Source organism: Macaca fascicularis, chromosome 6 (assembly GCF_037993035.2).
Source record: "Macaca fascicularis isolate 582-1 chromosome 6, T2T-MFA8v1.1".
Lineage (NCBI taxonomy): Eukaryota > Metazoa > Chordata > Mammalia > Primates > Cercopithecidae > Macaca > Macaca fascicularis.
In genome coordinates this window covers 188,115,450-188,139,884 of record NC_088380.1, presented here as the reverse complement: position 1 = coordinate 188,139,884, position 24,435 = coordinate 188,115,450, and the positions used below count along the sequence as shown (strand labels likewise).

Here is a 24,435-nt window from a genome sequence, read left to right as displayed (position 1 = left end):
TGTGAGTGCCACGCCAGCTTCCCAATGTCAGGGCTGCTCTTTAAAAACTTATTTTTGGGTCGGGCGCGGTGGCTCACGCCTGTAATCCCAGCACTTTGGGAGGCCGAGACGGGCGGATCACGAGGTCAGGAGATTGAGACCATCCTGGCTAACATGGTGAAACCCTGTCTCTACTAAAAAATACAAAAAACTAGCCGGGCGTGGTGGCGGGCGCCTGTAGTCCCAGCTACTTGGGAGACTGAGGCAGGAAAGTGGCGTAAACCCAGAAGGCGGAGCTTGCAGTGAGCTGAGATCTGGCCATTGCACTCCAGCCTGGGCGACAGAGCGAGACTCCGTCTCAAAAAAAAAAAAAAAGCTTATTTTTTTCAGAAGTTGTTGTGGCCCCTGGTGGATCCCTGTGACCTTGTTTCCTGGCTTTCCTAGTACAGCCTCAATGTAAAATGTTTTCCTTTTGTTCCATTGGCCAGAATGAATGTGCTGGCATTTGGATCTGAAAATTTACATCCTACAGAAAAAAATCCTGATGCTTGTTAATGCTAGCTGCTCCTTATTTAAGCACCTGCTATATGCCAGGCATTCACAGTGAACTTCCAAACTCTAATCTTAACTAAAACCCCAGGCGGCAGTCTTCATTATCCTTGTGCCCACGATAGAGGCATTTAACTTGCCCTCAGTCACACAGCCAAGAGGTGACTCAAATCCATGTGGGATTCAAGTGCAGGTGTCCTGACGCCAAAACTCAACTGCCTTCCACCAGCTACATGATCTCTTCTGATTTGAGACCCAAAGACTTCATTGTAGGCTGACATTTTGCAAGTTTCTCAACTGCCAGATGGGGTCATCCCTCTCCCAGAAGGCCCGATCTGGGTGGAGCACTGGGTGTCTCCTGAGCCCTTAGGAGGAGGCTGATTTGAGGGGCGGTTTGTAGCCCTGAGGCCCTCCAGACCCTGGGAGACAGGCTTGCCCTGGAGGAAGCCGCCCTTTCCCAAGCGCTCAGTAGCCCACCCAGTTCCGCACACTCCTTCCCAGTCTCCATGTGCTTGGCCCTCAATCTAGACCTAGAAAGAAGATTCTAGATCAGGTCATTTGCAGATGAGGAAACCAGGCAGGGTACGAAGTGGGAGGGTCCCACCAGACAGACACTCAGGTACTAGTGCCCCTCACCCCCACGCACCCCTTGTGGCCACGGCCACCTGCCTCTGCGGGACAGTGTCCCTACTTAACCCCAGCTGTCCTGAATGACTGTTCCCTGGGCCGGCAGGTGCTAACTCCTAGACTCTTCATGGTCATTGCATGGTAGGTTCTGCTGTCTGTTTCCTGGTGAAGACACTGAGGCTCCTAGGGTGTGCTGGGGCTGACCCGGATGCATGCTCAGGTCTGGCTCTGACACAATGGGAACCTCACGCAGACAACGCCCCAGTGCCATGACTTGCGTGACGCCCCCTGGAAGCTCACGCCGACTCTCAGGTTGGGCTCGCTGGGCTCCCAGCAGATGCCTCTGAAGTGGAGACTTGGTTTTTTCGTTTTGTTTGTTTGTGTTTTTTGGAAGCATGTTGCTCTGTCATCCACATTGGAATGCAGTGGCTCGATCACAGCTCACTGCAGCCTTCTCCTCCTAGACTCAAGCAATCCTCCCACCTCAGCCTTCCCAGTAGCTGAGGCTATAGGTGCACACCACCACGCCATGCTAATTTTTTTCTGTGTGTGTGTGTGTTTTTTTTTTTTCCTGTTGTTGTTTCGTAAATAAGGGGTTTTGTCATGTTGCGCAGGCTGGTCTTGAACTCCTGGGCTCAAGCGATCCACCTGCCTTGGCCCTCCAAAGTTGTGGGATTACAGGCGTGAGCCATCGCGCCGGCCTGGAAGCAGAGCTTTATGCAGGAAGTTTTTGGGGGAGTGCTCTTGGGATCACATCCTCGAGGGAGGGAGGGAGGTGTGACTGGGCAGAGGGAGGAGCTGAGCCGCCAGACGGTTACCACTGAGGCCTCAGCTCACCCCAGGGGCTCTGGGAGGAGCCTGCAGGAACGTGAGGCTGAGGTGGGAGGGCCTGGCCTCTGTGCCCCGTTCCAATCAGTCTTTGGGTTCTGGCTGCTTCCAGGGAGGAGGCATGGCCCTGGGTGAGGCATTTCCCTTCCTCAGGGCAGTGGCTACTGAGGATCTGCACGGGGCACCACAGCACCCACCCTGCTATGGTCACCAAAGACCCGCACAAGGACCTTCCCCCTTGTTTCCCGGGTGGGTCTTGAACCCCTGGCCTCAAGGGATCCTCTGGCCTGGACCTTCCAAATTGCTGGGATTACAGGCATGAGCTACCGCGCCTCGCCTGAGATTTTAAGTGTCTTAACACACTCTCAGCCAGGTGCGTGAGTCATGCCTGTAACCCCAGCATTTTGGGAGGCTGAGGCAAGTGGATCACTTGAGCCCAGGAGTTCAAGACCCACCTCGGCAACATGGGGAGACCCCGGTCTCTACAAAAAAATACAAAAATTATCCAAGTGTGGTGGCAAGCACCTGTGGTCTCAGCTACTGGGGAGGCTGAGGCAGGAGAATTGCTTGAGCCCAGGAGGTCAAGGCTGTGGTGAGCGGAGATCGCACCACTGCACTCCAGCCTCAGGACAGCCCACTGCAGTAGGGAGGGGGCTGTTGCAGTAGGAGGCCCACTCCTCTGACAGCAAGAACCTCTATCCCAGGCTACAGAGAGGCCTTCACATTTGCAGGGAGGAGTCAGCACAGCTAGAAAGACTGGGGCAGGTGGGGTGGGATGAGCAGTGACAGATGGGACAGTGGATGGGGGAGAGTTCTCTCCTGAAATTGAGATTCTGAGGAGGGGCTGTTAGGGGGATTTCTGTGCTGCTCAAGGTGGGCCAAGGTCACAGCCTGTGGGGAACCAGGAAGCCCGACTAAAGTACGGACAAGTCAACAGGTTGTTCAGTATTGAACAACAGGTTCAACAGGTTATCCAGATTGTTCAGTATGGACAAACAGTTCAGCTAGTCACTCATGAGTTGAGGATCAGGAATTTGGGGGGTCTGGATCTGGCCTCATCGTTGGTCAACAGGGGTTCACCATGAGCCTTATCCACGTGGCAGGGCAAAGGCCTACAGGAAGGTGGGGCATTTCTTCTATTTTTTCTTTTTTTTTTGAGGCGGAGTCTCGCTCTGTCGCCCAGGCTGGAGTGCAGTGGCGCGATCTCGGCTCACTGCAAGCCCCGCCTCCCGGGTTCCCGCCATTCTCCTGCCTCAGCCTCCCGAGTAGCTGGGACTACAGGCGCCGCCACCGCGCCCGGCTAATTTTTTTTTGTATTTTTAGTAGAGACGGGGTTTCACCGTGTTAGCCAGGATGGTCTCGATCTCCTGACCTCGTGATCCGCCCGTCTTGGCCTCCCAAAGTGCTGGGATTACAGGCTTGAGCCACCGCGCCCGGCCCATTTCTTCTATTTTTAATAATTTCAACTTTTATTTCAGATTCAAGGGGTATATGTGCAGATTTGTCACCTGGGTATACCGTGTGGTGCTGAGGTTTGGTACTCCCTCACCCAGGTACTGAGCATAGCACCCCGTTTAGTTACACAACCCTCCCCTCTCCCTTCCTCCCTCCCACCTAGTAGTCCCCAGCAGCCCTTGTTGCCATCTTTATGTGCATGACTACCCAGTGTTTAGCTCCCACCTACAAGTGAGAACATGCAGTATTTGATTTTCTGTTCCTTCATTAACTCACTTAGAATGATGGCCTCCAGCTATACCCATGTTGCTGCAAAGGACGTGATTTTGTTCTTTTCTATGTTGTGTCGTATTCCATGGTGTATATGTGCCACACTTTCTTTATGCAATCCACCATGGATGAGCACCATGGCTTTGCTATCGTGAATAGCACTGCGATGAAAACACAAGTGCCATGTGTCTTTTTGGTAAAACAATTATTTCTTTTGGATGTAAACCCAGTAATGAGATTACTGGGTCAAAGGGTAGTTCTAAGTTCCTTGAAAAATTTCCAAACTGCTTTAGAGGGTGGAGGATTTCTTAACAGTCGCCGTTTCCCAGGAGCTCAAGGCTCAGGTGGACGTTTACTATTGTCAGCATCACACCTTATGTATCCATTCCCCACAGATGGACATTGGGGAAGTTTCCAGTTTGGACTGCTATGCGATAGAACAGTGCTGCTGCCTCAGCCTCCCCAGTAGCTGAGACCACAGGTGCTTGCCACCACACTTGGATAATTTTTGTATTTTTTGTAGAGATGGGTGTCTCCCCATGTTGCCCAGGTGGGTCTTGAACTCCTGGGCTCAAGTGATCCACTTGCCTCAGTCTCCCAAAGTGCTGGGATTACAGGCATGACTCACACACCTGGCTGAGAGTGTGTTAAGATACTTAAAATCTCAGGCCAGGTGCGATGGCTCATGCCTGTAATCCCAGCAATTTGGAAGGTCCAGGCCAGAGGATCCCTCGAGGCCAGGAGTTCAAGGGAAACAAGGGGAAACCCTAGTACTCTACAAAAAGTAAAGTAAAAAAAAAAACCTTAGCCACAGCTGCAGTGAGCTATGATCGTTACACTGCACTCCAGCCTGAGCGACAGAGAAGAACCTGTCTCAAAAAAAATAAAAATAAAAATAAATAAATAAAAAACACCTATCTCTGGGGTCCATCCTCAGAGTCTGTTTGCTGGGTCTGGGCTGGGGTCCAGGAATTTTCATTTCTAACAAGTTCCCAGGAGATGCTGCTGCTGCTGCATGCAGAACCTCAGACACAGGGGAAGGTAGCTTTCTGTGACTTGCTGTTTACTACTTATTAAAATTCACTGAGACATTGGATGATAAGGTGTAGCCTTGTGTGGTGGAGATCCAAATGATTCTCTTTGTGTATAAAAGATAGCCCAGAAGCTACAGGTTTATTGCCTTGGGATTTATTAACCTGTTTTGTATCAAACTTAGCAGTTATATCCATCCTTCTTCCTCCCTGAGTGCATAACCCCACTTCTCCAACTCCCTGTGACTCAGACTCACCATCCTGACAATTCCCTCATCAATCAGCTATATGCTTTTGATGTGTTTGTTGTACATGTACATGACATATTGATGAGATACATGGTTTGTATATGTGTTGTTAATGTTTCAAAGATTATGCTTTTATGGCAGAAACATCTATAAATATACTCCAAGAAATGTGTGGTTGTTCCTTACATCACTGTACTGTAGAAAACCTAGAAGGAAACAATCAGATGTGATCACTAGGAGTGTGGTTACACAGCACATGGTCCATCCACTTTATACACTCAAAAATAGTGAAGTGTGGGCCTCTAGGCCTGGCAGAGGGCAGAAGCTGGCAAATCTGTTCCCACACCCAAAAGTATAAAATAGGACACAATTGTCAAGAGCAGTCATTTCAGAGCTCTCAAAATTGACCAAAAGCAAATCATCAAATGGATGATAGCTCATAATATATACTCATAATAATGTGAGTATATATTCATAATATACGCTCATATACTCATAATAAAAAGCTGCCAGAACTCTAGTTAGAACAGCAGGACTTTGCAGCCTTCTTGCCTGGAGCTGCTGCCATTCTGACACCCCGCCTTGATGTCCTAGGCTGGGCCGGCCTTGAAAACCAGTAGCCTCACCAGTAGCCTCACCCACAAAGGGGCTGATCTAATTTGGAATTGGGGAAAAAACTCAGACCTGCCGATTAGACGGGATTGTTCCCTTGATTTTGGACCCCTTCATGGGTGGGAACTGGAGAGGCTCCTGTCACTAAGCCTGCTGGGCAGGGCAAGGTGGAGGACACTGCATCTATGAACAAATTTAAAAAACAGCCATGTGTGGTGGCTCCCACCTGTGGTCCCAGCTACTCGGGAGGCTGAGGTGGGAAGAACATTGAGCCCACGAGTTTAAGGTTGCAGTGAACTGTGAGTCCACCTCTGAATTCCAGCCTGGGCAACAGAGTGGGGCCTTCTCTCAAAAAAAAAGTTGCATTGTGTGAATATACTGATATAAAACGTAGAAAGAAATTATTTAGGCAGATAGTAAGGGCAAAAGAGTTCTCGGCAGAATTTCCCTTCCAACAAAAAGCAGCCTCCAAAATCATTTCTTTTCTGACAAAGAGCAGCCTGAAAAACGGAGCTTGAAACAGAGAGAAGCCAGCCGGAAGCTTGCACCAGGGAACGCTGGCAGCCCTGCCAACAGAAAAGGGCCAGACGTGTCCCACACGGAGGCTCCATCTTCCTTTTTTCGTTACCACACGTACAGTAATAAAGAAATGGGCAACATACTGTTCTTGTTATCTTTCCTTGGCTACTGTAAAGCATTTAGAGAAAGTCACAGGGAGGGAGCACGTTCTTCCACCTTCCGGGGGCTGCTATCTTTCCGGGAGCAGTGGCCCTGCCATGCAAAGAGCGAGGGATCACCGTGCTGGGTTTGAACGCGGGATTTGACATCTTGGTGGTGGGCGAATTCGGTGTTCTGGAAATTGTCCAGAAGGGACAAGTCATTAGAGAACTCGGAGCTCAGGAACGGGGCCTCCTCTTCAGAGTGACCCTTGCTCACCTGCCGAGGGGCTGGGATGCTCTACGTGCCCGGGAGGGTCATAGGCACGGCCGCGGCCTTCCCCGAGGTGGACAACGCGGCCTCCTTTGCTGACAGCCTGCGGGGGGGGGGGGGGGGGGGGCCGTAAACTACAATTACTGCTGTTCACTGAACGCCCGGCAGGCTGTGTCCCTGGCGACTGTGTTTTGATGGGTCCGTGGGCTGCCTCCCCCTCACCAAGTCCTCAGCGACTGGAGGGTAATTGCACCTGCTACGGAACCAGCGCTCCGGCTCTGCCTCGTCGGCCTAACATGCCTCGCCCTGGGCTCTGAACGCGGCCACAAGCGAAGGATCCTCACTCTGGGCCTGGGATTTCTCGTCATCCCGTTTCTCTCCGCAAGGAACCTGCTCTTCCGAGTGGGCTTCATGGTTTGGTCACGGAGCGAGTCCTGTCCCTCCCCAGCGCCGGGCGCCGCGTGCTGCTGACGTTGGGATTCGCAGCCCTGAGCAAATGCACCGAGGAAGAGACTCACAGATGCTGCGGTGCTGGGAATCTGGGCGAGGTGCTGGGAATCTGGGCGAGGTGCTGGGAATCAGGGCAACGTGCTGGGAATCTGAGCGAGGTGCTGGGGATCTGGGCGAGGTGCTGGGGATCTGGGCGAGGTGCTGGGGATCTGGGCGAGGTGCTGGGAATCTGAGCGAGGTGCTGGGGATCTGAGCGAGGTGCTGGGAATCTGAGCGAGGTGCTGGGAATCTGGGCGAGGTGCTGGGAATCTGGGCGAGGTGCTGGGAATCTGAGCGAGGTGCTGGGGATCTGAGCGAGGTGCTGGGGATCTGGGCGAGGTGCTGGGGATCTGGGCGAGGTGCTGGGATCTGGGTGAGGTGCTGGGGATCTGAGCGAGGTGCTGGGAATCTGGGCGAGGTGCTGGGAATCTGGGCGAGGTGCTGGGAATCTGGGCGACGTGCTGGGAATCAGGGCAACGTGCTGGGAATCTGAGCGAGGTGCTGGGGATCTGGGCGAGGTGCTGGGGATCTGGGCGAGGTGCTGGGAATCTGGGCGAGGTGCTGGGATCTGGGCGAGGTGCTGGGGATCTGAGCGAGGTGCTGGGAATCTGGGCGAGGTGCTGGGAATCTGGGCGAGGTGCTGGGAATCTGGGCGACGTGCTGGGAATCAGGGCGACGTGCTGGGAATCTGAGCGAGGTGCTGGGGATCTGGGCGAGGTGCTGGGAATCTGGGCGAGGTGCTGGGGATCTGGGCGAGGTGCTGGGAATCTGAGCGAGGTGCTGGGAATCTGAGCGAGGTGCTGGGAATCTGGGCGAGGTGCTGGGGATCTGAGCGAGGTGTTGGGAATCTGGGCGAGGTGCTGGGGATCTGGGCGAGGTGCTGGGAATCTGGGCGAGGTGCCGGGAATCTGGGCGAGGTGCTGGGGATCTGAGCGAGGTGCTGGGAATCTGAGCGAGGTGCTGGGGATCTGAGCGAGGTGCTGGGAATCTGGGCGAGGTGCTGGGGATCTGGGCGAGGTGCTGGGGATCTGAGCGAGGTGCTGGGAATCTGGGCGAGGTGCTGGGGATCTGAGCGAGGTGCTGGGAATCTGGGCGAGGTGCTGGGAATCTGAGCGAGGTGCTGGGAATCTGAGCGAGGTGCTGGGAATCTGGGCAAGGTGCTGGGGATCTGAGCGAGGTGCTGGGGTGCAGGGGCCAGGGGCGGAGGGGGAGCGGCTGTGCAGAGGCCCGGTCTGCGTCCTCAGTTCCCCACAACACTGGCAACAACCTGGCTGAAAAAGGCAACCAGACAGCAGCCAGCAGGTGCCACCAGGAAGCGGTAAGATGAATTCCCAAGTATGTTCGTGCCGTGAATAATCTTGGAAATAGCTTAAAAGAAAGGCACGAGCTACAGGAAGCTGAGGAGCTGCCGTCTTTGGCTGTTCAAACACTGCCAGACTTTGCCGCTGCGTGGACGGATCCAGGCATCCTGCAGAACAGCCTGAGCGAAGTTACCGGAGGGCGATTAAACACAGAAGGAAACACCCAGATTGTCACCACAGCCTCGGGCTCTGTACGCTGATCTCAGTCGCCACGTGGATGCCTTGAATGCGAGGAGAGAGGAGCTGACACCAGAGCACAGCCTGGCCTGGAGCACGTGATGACACTGCTCGAAAATACAGGTAATTTAGCTCAAGCTGAAGCAGTTGGAAGACAGGCACTGGAATGAACAGCTAATGATCCCTCTGTCATGTTCTCGTTGGCAAAGGTGCTGGGGAAATCCCAGAAATACAAGGAATCTGAAGCTTTGTTCCTCGAGGCAATGAAAGCAAATCCAGATTCTGCAGGTTACCGTGGAAACGTGGCTGTGCCTTATCACGCTGGGGACACCTAGACTTGGCCAAGAAACACTGTGAAATCTCATTGCAGCTTGACCCCAGGACATTAGGAACTAAGGAGAACTACGGTCTGCTAAGAAGAAAGCTAGAACAAAGGCAGAAGAAAGACGTCTGATCCTTTTTCCTTCATGTTTTGAGTTTGAGTGTGTGTGTGCATGAGGCATATCGTTAATAGTATGTGGTTACATTTAACCATTTAAAAGTCTTAGACAAGTTATTTTATTGATTTTTTTCTATGAAAACAAAGACATGCAAAAAGATTATGGCACTAGCAATATACTCTTGAATGCTTGATATGATTTTTCATTGAAATTGTATTTTTTCAGACAACTCAAGTGTAATTCTAAAATTCCAAAATTGTCTTTTTTAATTAAACAGAAAAAGAGAAAAAATTATCTTGAGCAACTTTTAGTAGAATTGAACGTACATTTGGGATCTGAGCCTTGTCAGGTATGGACTAGCACTATTAAACTTCAATTATGACCAAGAAAGGATAGACTGACTCCTACACTTTGTATAAATATTGAACGTGTCTATATGTTAGCATTTTTATCTAATGACAAAGCAAATGAAGATTCTTGTTTTTTTATCTCTTTTTTTTTTTAAAAAAACAATATACTGTGAACTTCCTTTGTAAGGAAATATTTATTCGTATTTTTATGTTTGGAATGGGACAAATAATCGAATGAGGAATGGAAATTTTAACATGTAGCACATCTATTTGCTTTTCCCCATAGGAAGAAATTGACTCTTGCAGTAGTTTTTGAATGCTCTGACTTGGGCAATTTCAATACGTAGGAGGTTATGTAATGTAATATTTTACATAAACGATTACTATCAATAGAAAGTTCAAGCCATGCTTTAGGCAAGGGCAGGCAGCCTCACAGCTTTATTTTTGTTACATCCCAGGTGAAGAGGGCAACACATCTGTGTAAGTTGCTTTTTAGTGTTTTAAACTGAAAAGCCATTTTCCATTTTGCTTAATGAAACTATAGACATTATTCTATCCAGAAAATGCAAAATTTTCTCTCAAATGGAGCCTCATTCGGGGAATTTGTGATATTTTTAAGAATTGAGTTGTTCCTGCTGTTTTTTAATTTGATCCAAACTGTGTTTTTGTTTTGTTCTTCTCTGTGCGCTGTTGACCTAATGATTTACACAATCTCTGTAATTTCTTATGCAGTAAAATTATTACAAACTAGCAAAAAAAAAAAAAAAAAAAAAAGAGAAAAGAAAAAAAGAAATGGGCAACATGGCGCAGCTCAGGCAGAGAACCCATCTGCATAGTAAAAGATTAGGGTGGGGACTACCTGAGATTCGTGGCCTATGCAAATGGCATGCCTGGTCCAATCAGTTTTTCTTGCCCGATGTAGATCAGACACCACCTGCTCACCAGCTCCTCAGTAACTCCCCTGCATTTCACTGTGGAGCCACGACCCGTTTTTCTGAGACCCCTCTCTGTAGCAGAGAGTTATCTTTCTTTCTCCTATTAAACTTCTGCTCTTGGCTAGGCACGGTGGCTCACACTTGTAATCCCAGCACTTTGGGAGGCCGAGACGGGCAGGAGGTCAGGAGTTCGAGACCAGCCCGGCCAACATGGTGAAACCCATCTCGATTAAAAATACAAAAACTCGCCAGGCGTGGTGGCACATGCCTGTAATCCCAGTTACTTGGGAGGCTGAGGCAGGAGAATTGCTCAATCCCGGGAGGCAGAGGTTGCAGTGAGCTGAGATCATACCACTGCATTCCAGCCTGGGCGACAGAGTGAGACTCCATCTCAGAAACAAAACAAAACTTCTGCTTTTCATCTCACTCTGTGTGTGTTCACTTCCTCGATCTTCATGACCATGAGACAACGGACCTCAAGTATTACCCCAGACAACGAGGCCTCTTCAATGCACATTTGGTTTATCCATTCACCGACTGATGGACATTTATGTTGTTTCCACTTTTTGACTATCATGAACAATGATACTGTAAACATTTTGAGTACAATTCTTCACATAAACACGTTTTCAGTTCTCTTGCGTATATACTGAGGAGTGGAGGTCTTGGGTTGTATAGTAACCCTATGTTTAACCTTTTGGTGTAGCAAAGTGAAGCTTACAACATAGCAATTCCACTCACATCGTTTCTATGAGTGGAATTTATATGAAATTTACAGAAAAGGTAGATCAGTACAGACAGAAAGCAGGTCGTCTAGGTTGGAGGCTGAGAGCCAGGGTTGGCTGCACATGGGCATGCAGGACATTTTTCTGACAAAGGAACTGTTTTAACAGTGGATTTTTGTGCTGGTTGCAGAACTGTATACAGTGACTAGAAATCACTGAGCTGTAGACTTACAATGAGTAGATTTTTTCTGGTATTAAATTGTGCCCCAATAAAGCAGTTATGGAATGCTAAAACATAAAAACAAACCCCCAAACACAGCAACGAGGCAGTCAGTGTTTCCCAGGGAGCAGCTCAGGTGACAGCTGCATTGTGCAAAGTGATCCCTGTGACCAGAACATACTTAATGTTTGGGTAATGCTTTACTGCAGCCTTGGAGGGCAGGTAACTTGTACCTTGAAACTTGAAGTTCTTGCTAGTGTTTCTTGTAATTAAGTTAAGTAGTTATATAACTAATACAGATATGAGTAAATTTAAGGAGATGCCAAATAAATGAAGGAGGTGAGCAGCCACCACAAGACTGAAGCTGGGAGGGGCGTGATGGAAGTCATTCACCCCAAAACTGCTGGAATGGAGACCTCGCCAATAGATGGGTTTAAAAAAACAAAAAGTGTGTTTTGCAGAAACGAAATGAGGACCCACCATAAGATCCAGTTTATGGTCAACATGGACACATCCCCCCAACTCTGTGTCTGCAGGAGGCCTCAGTGTGTGCTGCTGTGTTGTGTGATGTGGAAAGTCCTGGTGTTTGAGGAGATGGAGCACTGGCTTTTATTTTCTACAGCTGTCTTTTATAATCTAAGGGGAGAAAAGCTTCTGTTGATGAGCAGGTGGGGCTGCAGGAGGGTTGTGGTGTTGAGTGTCCGGGCCCTCTGCAGGGGCCGCCGGGGCTGGTCAGCTCCTCTGCTGGCTCTCAGGGTTTGAGTTTCACAACCCCTGGAAGTCCTGGTTCCTCTTGTGGAGTGGCTCTGTCCAAATTTCCTCTCATAAGGACACCAGTCAAACTGGATTTGGGCCCACCCTAGTGACCTCATGTGGTGTAATCACCTCTTTAAAGACCCTATCTCCAAATACAGTCACATTTCGAGGTCCTAGGGGTTGGAGCTCTGAGATATGAATTTTCAGGGGGACACAGTTCAGCACTAGCAAGGTCTTTCAGGCCTCAGGACTCCAGCTGAGCAGTGAGGCAGAGTCCAGAAGGCAAAGGGAGGCTCTGGAGGCTTTCACAAGTGGGACCATCTTGTGCCACTTTAGGCAGAAGGTGGAAGGAAGTGATCTTCTGGGGCTGCTTAGCTGGTTGTTCCAATGAATCCAGGAGAAGCAACCAGGTTAGCTCTGCCTCTGCCCTTTGAAAATCCATTTGGATTCAGTTCCACTGTTGCCTGGGCCTGGAGGCTGTGCCAACTGGGTCCTGGGCACAGTTTAGGGACCTGCTCTGTGACCACAGGCCAGCCACTCCCATCTCTGAGCCTGTTTCACGTCAACAAAATGAGAGGGTGAATGAGATGATCTCTAAGATCCCTGCTCACCTGCAGTCGCAGAGCAGGTCCGGGATTCCATCTGGCAGCCTGCAGCTGTGGAGTGGACGGGCTCTGGGCCCAGGTCATCTGTGCAGTGTCCACAGCAAGTGAGGTGGGTTCAGTTCTTCAAAGGTACTAATGCTTGATGTGGGAAGGCGATGGTGTAGATGACTTTTTCTCCTTGCGCCTCTGTAACCAGGTGGAGATAGCGGTGGGATGTTCTAGTCCCTAATGTCATAAATTCGAAGTAATGAAGGAAAAAGTGGAAGGAGCCGTTTCTGCCTGGTTTTGAACCGGGAACCTTTTGCGTGTGAGGCGACATGGGACTTTGTGATACTTGCTTCCCTTTTGTGTGTGCTTGAAATTTTCTATAATAATGGTTTAAAATACGCACACGCCAGTTTCTTTTTTTTTTTTTTCCGCCCCCCCAACTTCCTTACCAAATCTCCTCCCATCAAGTTGTTCATTCAACTTATGGGGAGATTTTGCGTCATACGTGTGACAAATCTTCATTCCAATCAGGTAGGTCAATGTTTCCTGCCTGTGCGAATATGAAAAATTGCTTTAAGCTAGGCATGGTGGCTCATGCCTGTAATCCCAGCTACTTAGAAGGTGGAGGTGAGAGGATCGCTGGAGCCCAGGAGTCTGATGCTGCAGAGAGCTATGACTGCACCACTGCATTCCAGCCTGGGCAACAGACGGAGACCCAATCTGTAAAAATTAAAATATTTTAAGTTTCAGCTGGGGAGGATGGCTCACACCTGTAATCCTGTAATTTGTTTGTCTGTTTTTGAGACAGGGTCACGCTTTGTTACCCAGGCTGGAGTGTGGTGGCACAAAACCAGAATACTGCTTATCAGGCAACTGTTTCCTCATTAAGACTCCTCACGTCTCATGCCCACCAAGCCACTTCCAGCTTCTCAAATCCAGATTCTAACACTCCTACACATCTACCCTTGATCTTCCACTGCTGAAATCCTGCTAAAATGTGGTCATGGTGGTGTTTACCTTTACTGCAAAGGAATAAACTTGGCCTTGTTCGATCAGCAGGTTCTCCAGGTGGTCTTTTTTTTGAAAAAGTCAATAGAGAATAATTTTAATTCCTAAAAGCTTTGAATATTTTTTCTTCTCCTATGCATGGTCGCTCTAGTAGATGATCACAGGTGCATCTGGGTGAAGGTTGAGAAGACTGACGTATATATTCATTTAAAGATAATTCTAAAATTAATTGTCACCCATGACCCAGATGGAAAATTATTGTGCATTATTGTGCAGTTAATCAGATGGTGACTCGAACCACAGTGGCTGTTACAGACGTGCTCATCCTTAGTGTAACAAATCGGCATAGCCTTTTATACATAATATTCAGGTTTTTGTTTGTTTGTTTGTTTGTTTTGAGATAGAGTCTCTCTCTGTTGCCCAGGCTGGAGTGCAATGGTGCACTCTCTGCTCACTGCAACCTCCGCCTTCCAGATTCAAGCAATTCACCTGCCTCAGCCTCCGGAGTAGCTGGGATTACAGGCGCCCACCACCACCATGCCTGGCTAATTTTTGTATTTTTAGTAGAGATAGGGTTGCACCATATTGGCCAGGCTGGTCTCGAACTCCTGACCTTAAGTGATTCACCTGCTTTGGCCTTTCCAAAGTACTGGGATTACAGGTGTGAGCCACCACGCCTGGCCCTAATATGCACTTATTGATAGGAAAAAGTGTTTTTTTCTCTGTAACAAGTTGCAAGGACCACAAAAAGCGGCTGTGTACATTCCAGGGCCACAACAGTGCATCTCAACAATCTTGCCTCAGGACTCCGTCATTTCTCCTCCTGCATAATATAATCTACAGAGATCTTAACCAACTTCACATGCCACAGAACATCGTGTTTTGTGCAACAGCTCGGATGCTTGCTCGATGGACTGTGGACAACGTGGTCACGGTTGTAGGCATAGAGGTTATGCGTAGGTGCACCAACACGGTTGTACCCTCACCAAGCTGACCTGGTTACCACCACCACTGAGTGGCCAATCTTCCATCAGCAGAAACTCCTTCTGGGCTCCAACATGGCAACTTTCCTTTTGCTACCAGCCTCCTAGAAGCAGGTTTTTAGATCGGATCCCTTTTGTCATGAACGGCGTGGCAATTTGACCTCACTGCAATGGACACCTTTTCTAGATTTGAATTTGCCTTCCCTGCCCACGCACATCTGACAGCACTGCCGTCTGTGCGCAGAACGCCTCAGATACCCCGAGGATTCTGCATAGCATCGCTTCTGATCAAGGAACTTCTTTTCTAGCAGGAGAAGGGCAGTGACGGGCTGGTGTCTGTGGAGCTGACAGGTCCTGTGTTATTCCGTTGCCCAGAAGCAGGTGTTCTCATTATGACACCAATTCTTTCAGGTGTCAATTCAGAAACCAGACCCTGGAAAGATGGGGGCAAAAGACACAGGGAATCAAAAATGAAGAAGAAGGTTCTAAATTCCAGTGATGTCTTCAAGATCAATTGCCATGTTGGGGGTGTGTATGTCCCTGTGGGGAAGCTAATTTGTCCTCTCTCTGTCCTCTTATCATTTTACATACCCCTGGTGGTGGAGGCTGCCATTCAGTCAAGATCATGACTATACATGAGGGATGACAGTGCCCACAGGCGGTGCCATGGCTGCTGAAGGCCAGCGTTGTGTGGACACCAACACGTTCTTAGGAAAAGCAAAATGTCCCTGCTGTTTAATGGAAGTTCAGATGTGAGTGAAATGCTGTGTGGACACTGAATGGCCACACGAGGGTCCTGCACCCGTTTTTAAGCCATTGCCTCAGCCCGCAGCCCACACTCCTGTCCTCTGAGTTGTGACGCTGGGGCTGCTTTGCTGTCAGGACCCCGTCAGGCTCTGCCAGGAGGGGCACTAGAAGGAGGCTGTCAGCCAGCAAGAGGGGAAAGAAACCAGTCCTCATGACTTCCTGTGTTCTCCTGTCCAAATCGTCCTAGCAATGTTTCTTCATCTTGGAAGCTGGCTCCACTTTGCAGATTTTGCTTTCACACTTCTGGTACTCGTCTCATCCTGCCCTTAGGAAAACAAGCACCAGCCGACCGGCCCCCACACTTCAGCAGCCGGGACCTGAGGCCCTCCTCTGAACACCTGGAGTGTGGGGAGCAACCACACAGCAGCTGCTCCTCGGGAGCCTGGGCCCAGCTTTGGACGCCGCTGCTTCTCCCCCGTGCTCCGGAGGTACCACAGGGTAGGGCCAGGCAGCCCTCCAAGGCCCGGGAGACGCCTCTCCAGGGTCTCTGCTGTTCTCGGAACGCCGTGGTCACTGCGAGCCCCCGGATGTTTGAGCTCCAGGGATCCCTAGTGTTCTGGTTTTGGCCATTCACTTCTCCAATATCTGGTTAGCAATTTTATTTAATTTTTGTGTTTTTTAGACATGGGGTCTCGCTGTCACCCAGGCTGGAGTGCAGTCAGTGGTGCAGCCCTGCCTTACTGTACCCTTGAACTCCTGGGCTCAAGCCGTCCTCCCTCCTTAGCCTCCCAAGTAGCTCGGACTACAGTAGCTAGGACCAGGCTGGTCTTGCACTCCTGTCCTCAAGTAATCCCCCTGCCTCAGCCTCTCAAAGGGCTGGCATTACAGGTGTGAGCCACCGTGCCTGGACAGCAATTCTTCTTCCTTTTTTTTTTTTTTTGAGATGGAGTCTCACTCTGTTGCCAAGGCTGGAGTGCAGTGGCACGATCTGGTCTCACTGCAAGCTCCGCCTCCTGAGTTCACGCCATTCTCCTGTCTCAGCCTCCTGAGTAGCTGGGACTACAGGCGCCCGCCACCTCGCCCGGCTAATTTTTTGTATTTTTAGCAGACTCAGGGTTTCACTGTGTTAGCCAGGATGGTCTCGATCTCCTGACCTCATGATCCTCCTGCCTCAGCCTCCCAGTGTGCTGGGATTACAGGTGTAAGCCACCGCACCCGGCCAGCAATTCTTTACATTAAACTTTCTGTTAAAATAACTGATGTGATTTTGTTCCTAAATGGACCCTGACTGATACACAAGTTTCAAAATAATGGCTCAGTTTCTCTCCTTATTTCTCTTCCAGTCTTCATCCTCCAAGAGAGAGATAGTTTTAAACTGTTAAAGAACTTGAGGTACTAAAATGAATCACAGCTGCCACAGCAAACTTGACATGTGAACAGTGTCAAGTTTTTAAATGCTTCCATTTATATTACCTCACTTGATGCTCTCTTCTTGCATTCATTCAATAATGTTTTATTGAGCAACTGCTATTTATAAGGCACAGGGTCTGGTACTGTTAATACACTGTGAACCCCAACATTTGAGACAAGTGTCAGTTTATCTAGAAAGTTTATTTTGCCAAGGTGGAGGATGCGCCCATGACACAGCCTCAGGAGGTCCTGACGACACGTGCCCAAGGTGGTCGGGGCACAGCTTGGTTTTATATATTTTGGGGAGACATGAGACATCAATCAATACATGTAAGAAATACACTGTTTCCGTCCAGAAAGGCGGGGACAACTCGAAGCAGGGAGGGGGCTTCCAGGTCACAGGTAGGTGGGAGACAAGTGCTTGCATTCTCCGAGTTTCTGACGAGCGTCTCCAAAGGAGGCCATCAGAAGACACATCTGTCTCAGGGAGCAGAGGGTGACTCTGAATAGAATGGGAAGCAGGTTTGCCCTGAGCCGTTCCCAGCCTGAGTTCTCCCTTTATCCTAGTGATTTTGGGGGCCCAAGATATTTTCCTTTCATGACACACAGAAAACAAGATATTCCCCCTGTGAGGATAACTACTAAACTGCAGGGATTTATTTTTATTACTTAAAGGAGGTTTTATAAAGCCTCTAATTGAACACAGAAAAAGGCAAAGAACTGTCCAAGAAGAGTTATATGGACTCAATTTCTGCCGTTTAGAAAGTTTCCACTTAAGATATCCACATTTGTTAGCCTAAGTCATCAATTAAATAATTTAGAAAGAATAGAAAAGGAACAGGAACCTAGAACTTAGCACGCATCCGATAAAAGACCGCTATTACCAAAAATTAAGAAATATAGCATTAAATAGCAGAAAGACACAAAAAATAAAATAAAGAAAATAAAAAATAGAGTAAATTTAGTCCAAGGAGGTTATAAACAATCCACAATGACAATAATAGCAAGGCACTGCTTCTTCATGGAGCTTAAGATTGACACATTGTGATCTTTACAAAATCCCTCAGAGTGCACGCGTCATGATTTTTTTCTTTTTTTCTTTTTTCTTTTTCTTTTTGGTACATGAATGTTCATAGTGGCTTTTCTTACAATGGCCAAAACCTATAAACCACCCAGTGACCATCAACAGGTGAATGGCAGCAGACACTCACAAAGGTTGAGTGACTTAGCAATGTGACACAGGCAAGAAGTGGCACAGCAGGCACCAGACTCTGGGGTTCAGTGCTGGCTGCCAATCCTGCAGTGGTTCAGCACCTTCCTCAGTGCCCCCATCACCTCCTGGTTCCTCAAGCTGTAAATGAGGGGGTTGAGCATGGGAGTAAGGACCGTGTAGAAGATAGAGGCCACCTTGTCATGGCTGGGGGGCCGGTAGCGCCTAGGCCTCAGATACATGAACATGGCTGCGCCATAGAAGACGGTGACAGCTGTCAGGTGGGAGGAACAGGTGGCCAGAGCCTTTTTCCAGGTCTGAGCAGAGCGCATTTGCAGCACAGCCCCTAGAATGCAAGAATAGGAGGCCACGATGATGGAGAAGGGGAGGAGAAGCATGAAGACACAGCAAGCAAAGAGGAGGGTGTCAAAAAGGGAAGTGTCTACACAGGCCAGCTTCAATAAAGCTTGCACCTCACAGAAGAAGTGATCCACGTTCCTCGAGCCACAGTAAGGTAAGCTCATGGCTGCCACCATCTGAATCACTCCATCGATTATCCCAAAGGCCCAGGAGCTCCCAGTAATCTGGAGACGGACTCTCTGATTCATGAGGATGGGATAGTGAAGTGGGTGGCTAATGGCCACATAGCGGTCATAAGCCATGAGTCCCAGCAAGAGCCCCTCAGATCCCACGAGAGAGACAAAGAGGCCGATTTGTATGCCACAGCCCACAAAGGAGATGGACTTCCTGCCAGACAGGAAGTTGGCTGCCATCTTTGGCACAATGTTACAGACCAACATGAGGTCCATGAGGGAGAGCTGGCTGAGGAAGAAGTACATGGGGGTGTGAAGTTGAGGGTCAATGTAGATGAGGAAGATGAGGAGAACGTTCCCACAGAGGGCCACTGTGAGGACCACCATCACTGCAGAGAAGAGGACAAGGTCAGTCTGGCTGTGGGAAAAGATGCCCACGAGGATGAAGCCATCTGTGTATGATTGGTTCACCATCTTCCCATGGCTTAGTCATTCACAGTCACCTGAGAACACAGAGAAATTATGAGATTGAGGGACATGTCTCTATCGTGCTCCAAATTCTTCCGTTCAACAGCATATGCTCCGAGACATGCAGGAGGACATTCTCGTCTTCCTGTGACACAGGTGACAGGACCTCTGCCAGCTCTGGAATTGGACTCCACATGGTTATTCGTGCACGTCCAAACCCAGAGGGTAGAAATGGGATCATTTCACGTGCCCCAGGACTGTTGGACAATTCTCCTTCAGCCAGAAAGCCCAGGCTTTCCACATAGCTGGGGCCACATGGGTTTGGTCCACTGTCTCTAACAGGCCTTGGACTATTTCACACCCAAGAGATCATTTACATGTGTTACAAAAAGGAAAGATCAAGCCAGGCGCAGTGGCTCACACCTGTAATCCCAGCACTTTGGGAGGCTGAGGTGAGTGGATCACCTGAGGTTGGGAGTTCAAGACCAGCCTGACCAACCTGGAGAAACCCCGTCTCTACTAAAAATACAAAATTAGCTGGGCATGGTGGCCCATGCCTGTAATCCCAGCTACTCGGGAGGCTGAGCAGGAGAATCACTTGAACCCGGGAGGCAGAGGTTGCGGTGAGCTGAGATCGTGCCACTGCACTCCAGCCTGGGCAAAAAGAGCGGAACTCCATCTCGAAAAAAAAAGGAAAGATCATGGCAACATGAGATGTTCTTTAGTCTTTATTTTGTTCAGGTCAAAAATCCTGGGACTATTTTAAATTTCTCTATTTCTTTAATTCCCTAGGTCCAAACCATCAGAAAGCCCCTTGGCTGTACCCTCAGTGTTTCTCAGAATCTAATTCGCTCTTCCCACCCCCACCAAAACCACCCCAGTCCCAGCCACCCTCCTCTCTCCAATGGGTTATTGTAACCTCTTCCCTGGTCTCCCAGCTTCTATCCTTGAACCCTTGAGTCTATTGTCACAGCATTTGCAGAGAGTCTGCTAAACTGTAAGGCATTTGTGCAACTTTCCTAGTGAAAGTATGTCGATGACATCCCAAATTACTCTAAATAAAGCCCAGTTCTTACAGTAGAAAGTCCTACATCACACACACACACACACACACACACACACACAGAGACAGACACAGACATACAGATACAAACACAGACACACACATAGACACAGAGATACAGACAGACACAAATACACATACACAGACACAGACATACAGACACACAGGCACAGGGAAATATACACACACACACACACATAGACACACATACACATGAAAATACACACGCAGAAACACATAGATACACGGAGGCACACACACAGCCACACAGAGAAACAAAGACACACACACACACAGATACACACCCAGAGACATACAGATATGGAAATATACACACAGACACACACATAGAAACACATAGGCACACATACATCCATATACAGAACCACAGAGACACACACACATACAGTTATACACAAATACAGACATATACACAGGCACACATAGACACAGTTGCACACCGAGACACACAGACACATGGAAACACGCATCCCCCACACGTCCCTCTGAGGTCCCCTGTGGCCCCTCCCTTGCTCACAGAGCTCCGGCGGGTCTCCTGGCCTGGGTGCCCACGCCCTCCGTGCTTTGCTCGTGTTCCTCCGTGGAATGCCCTTTCCCAGGTCTCCCTCCCTCCCTGCTTCCTGTCTTTCCTCAAATGCTGGTCTTCATAGAGAGCTGTTCTGTGGAAGCCGGATGAAAAAGCTGAACATCTCGCTCTCCCAAGCCCCTTCCTGCTGCCGTTTCTCCAGGGCACCGGCGCCATCTGACACGCACACACTCCCGTATTTGGACTGTGCCCGTCTGTGAGATCCACCAGAGTGAAGGCACCGTTTCCGTTCGCCGTGACCTTGGCAGCCCCCAGAATGGTGCCTGGCTCAGAGCAGGACCTCAACCCATACGTGGTGACTGAATAAAGTAAGACATGATGGAGTGACCTGTGGCTGCAATCTCCGTTTTCTGCAGAAAAGCCCCTACTTCACTGCCCTTGGTCTGAGTGTCACAGGAGTTTGCTGTTTGAATCGTTTCTACCAGGGACAGTGAGTGAAAATGGAGGAAACATCTGCAGCTGCTTACAAAGAGGAGGACCTGCTCCAAATACGGGCGGCCGTTTATCTGTGAGGCCTCTGCATGCGGGTGTATCCATGTCCACCTTACCTCACTGCAAGGCTAATGCGGCTGCTCCACGGGACACCACGCTCTCTGTGCCAAGACCCCGGGAAATTTCCTAAACTGGGATGGGCCTGCCCAGGCCCAGGACCCTGCAGCTGGCTGCTTGATCTGTGTCCCTAGGTAAGGGAGCTTGTCCTGGTTCGTGCCCAGGAGGGTGTGCCCAGGGGTCCTTGCCATGGATGACCCCTGGAGTGATGTGGAGGGGATTTCTACAGGAGCAAATCTGTCCCCACAGCGACCAAGCACCATCTCAGCCATATCAGCCACAGGTTCCACCAAGCAGTGAAACAAACCAGGTCCCCCCAGATCCCCCAGCAGAAGAAGGGATGCCCAGCCCTACCACCGCGTCCAGAGGCACCAGCCACAGGCACCTCCCAGGACGTGCACTCCCCACTCCCCCTCCCCAAATCTCTTAAACTACAGCACTGCGTGGTTGACTGATGCCATTTCTCCCTCCCTCCTGCGTGGTTCCCCTGCTCTCAGACTCACACCCGCTGTGCACTCAGCATCTCCCCTCGGCTGCCTCACGGGCTTATTCCACCCGAAGTGGCTTCTCCCCCAGAGAAGCACCTGTTCTCCCCTCTCAGCTCAGTGAGTGGCAGATCTGTCCAGGTTCACAGGTCACAAGACTCGCGTCATCCAGGACTCCCGTCCTTCCCTCTGCACACACGTCCCAGACATCGGAAACCCCCGCTGGCTCCTCTTGCAAAACATACCACCCCCGGCCCGCACGCACCCCTGCCAGCTCCTCCCCCTCAGCCAGCACGCACCCCTGCCAGCTCCCCCCCGGCCCGCACGCACCCCTGCCAGCTCCCCCCCGCCCGCACGCACCCCTGCCAGCTCCTCCCCGGCCTGCACGCACCCCTGCCAGCTCCCCCCCGCCGGCACGCACCCCTGCCAGCTCCTCCCCGGCCCGCATGCACCCCTGCCAGCTCCCCCCGGCCAGCATGCACCCCTGCCAGCTCCCCCCCGGCCCGCACGCACCCCTGCCAGCACCCCCCGGCCCGCACGCACCCCTGCCAGCTCCCCCCCGGCCCGCACGCACCCCTGCCAGCTCCCGCCTGGCCCCACCTCCTCTAGAGCGTCCCTGGAGGGTGGCAATGATCCCGACTGCATTTGCCTTCCAGTCTACCCTGGCACGCCCCAGCCTGTCCCGGTCTATCTGTCACATAGCCCTGGGGTGGACCCATCTCTACAAGAATAAAGCCAAAGTACTTCCAAAGGAAATGCAAGACTCCTCAGCAGCCCTCCACCACCACCCACGCCTTTCCTTCCACTCTCCCGGGATTCCCTCCCTGCCCATCTCCCCAGCCTCCTGGAGCTGCTCCCACGCTGCAGGACAAGGCCAGCCCCGGGGCCTGGACACTTTCTCTCACCTCCGTGCAGAAGGCTCTTCCCAGACCGGCCCTGCCTTGCTCCCTCACCTCCTCCTCCTCATCTTCTCAGCAAGGCCTTCCCTCAGCACCCGTTCAGAGTTGAAACCTTCTTCCTCTGCTTCCCTTCCCCGCCTTGGTTCCCACAGCAGGTCAATGGGCAAGGCGGGCCCCAGGTTGCTCATGCGGGTGTCTGTTCTCTGCTTTCCCAACTAGAACCCATGTTCCCCAGTGCCAGGGGTGCTCGTGGCGGGATCCCTGGCTCCTAGAACAGTGCCTGCCACATCTGTTATGCGCTAGTCAATATTTGTTGAATGAATAAAAATTATTTTGGCCAGGTACCCTGGCTCACACGTGTAACCCCAAAACTTTGAAAGGCTGAGGCAGAAAGATAGCTCGAGGTAGGAATTTGAGACCAGCCTGGGCAACATAAACGAGACCTCATCTGTATTTAAAAAACAGAGAAAATTAGCCAGGCTATCGTGCACACATCTGTAGGCCCAGCTACTCAGGTGGCTGAGGTGAAAGGATGGTTTGAGCCTGAAAGTTCAAGCTGGCAGTGATCTGTGTTCACGCCACTGCACTCCAGCCTGGGTGACAGAGGAAGACTTTGTCTCCAAAATAAAAATAAAATGATATATTAGCTGGGCATGGTGGTGTGCACCTGTAGTTCCAGCTACTTGGAAGACTGAGGCAGAAGAATTGCTTGAACTCGGGGGCGGAGGTTGCAGTGAGCTACGGTCACACCACTGCCCTCCAGCTGAGTGACAGAGCTATGACATTGTGTGATGTGGAGGGGATTTCTACAGGAGCAAATCTGTTCCCACAGCGACCAAGCACCCTCTCAGCCATATCAGCCACAGGCTCCACCAACCAGCAAAATACACCAGATCCCCCAGGAGAAGAACGGACTCCCCGCCCTACCACCATGTCCAGAGGCACCAGCCACTTGCACCTCTCAGGACACAGACGGCAAGACCCTGTCTCAGAAAAATAAAAATGTATTATGAAATACAACAGAATTTATTCCTGCATCTCACTGTCTCATCTTCGTGCTCTCTAACTTCAGACCTTTCCGTTGGGTGTTTAGTTAATGGCTTCACTTTTCTTCCTAGAAACCACAACACAGAAGAAACCACCGCGTCTCTGCAATATTCTCCCTGGGACGGGAGGACCCCATCCCACGTCAGCCCCCTCCTTCCTACCCCTTCACCTTCGCACTCCCCACACATCTGTCCTTGTCTTCCTATTGTGGACCACTCTCCACCCCGGGAACCCAGAGTCCAGTCTCCAACCCAGACAGAGGGAGGGGGACAGGACAAGGGGAGTAAGACACCAAGGAGAGAGAGACGTGGGTCAAAGGAAGAGGACGAGAAGAAAGAGTGAGGAGAGACCCACACCAGCAGAGAGATGCCCCTCCAAAAACCCAGACAAAACAATTACACCCTGATGGAGGCAGACAGTAGGAGGAAGAGCAAGTGCTGATGAACAAGAGAAATGGGGACGTGAACCAGCAACAGGAGCAGGAGCTGCAGGGGAGAGAGAGGAGGCAACAGGACAAGACCCTGACTCACCTGTGGGTGGGTTCCCTGCAGGGAAACAAACTCAGCAGGGACGCCTGCGGAGGAGATCCTAGCGTCGGAATCATGCACTCATCCTCCTGTGTTTGCTCCCACTGGGTCAGGGGGTTAGGAGGAGCCCCAGCCCCGACCTCCTTCCTCAGCCCCTGCCGACTCCTTGCCAGGCTGTGGAGCTCACCACACCCCCGGCCTCCAGTGGCCCTTCAGGCTCAGGGAGTGTGGCTCACACAGACCACAGCCTCCTCTCGGAGGGAGAAACAGGCTCAGGGAAGGAGCTGGTGCTGGCAGAACCTCCTCCCGATGTCCACACAGGTA

At 50.6% G+C, this 24,435-nt stretch overlaps 1 protein-coding gene and 1 pseudogene across 1 annotated transcript; one reads left to right on the top strand and one right to left on the bottom strand.

The window, feature by feature from the left end:
• The first annotated feature begins 1,391 nt into the window (after positions 1 to 1,391).
• On the top strand, positions 1,392 to 9,257 carry LOC102138654 (protein O-mannosyl-transferase TMTC4 pseudogene; annotated as a pseudogene).
• A 7,508-nt stretch (positions 9,258 to 16,765) lies between these two features.
• On the bottom strand, positions 16,766 to 24,160 carry OR2V1 (olfactory receptor family 2 subfamily V member 1). Its single transcript, XM_045393442.2, has 3 exons — positions 24,115 to 24,160; positions 23,465 to 23,520; positions 16,766 to 18,969 (listed from the first exon to the last, which is right to left on the bottom strand). The coding sequence occupies exon 3, from the start codon at positions 18,938 to 18,940 to the stop codon at positions 18,002 to 18,004; it is 939 nt and encodes a 312-aa protein (XP_045249377.2). The 5' UTR covers positions 18,941 to 18,969; positions 23,465 to 23,520; positions 24,115 to 24,160; the 3' UTR covers positions 16,766 to 18,001.
• Between the last annotated feature and the right edge of the window lie 275 nt (positions 24,161 to 24,435).

Excerpts from the sequence above, each read along its gene's own strand:
- OR2V1 (XM_045393442.2), bottom strand. The coding sequence starts at position 18,940 with ATGGTGAACCAATCATACACAGATGGCTTCATCCTCGTGGGCATCTTT.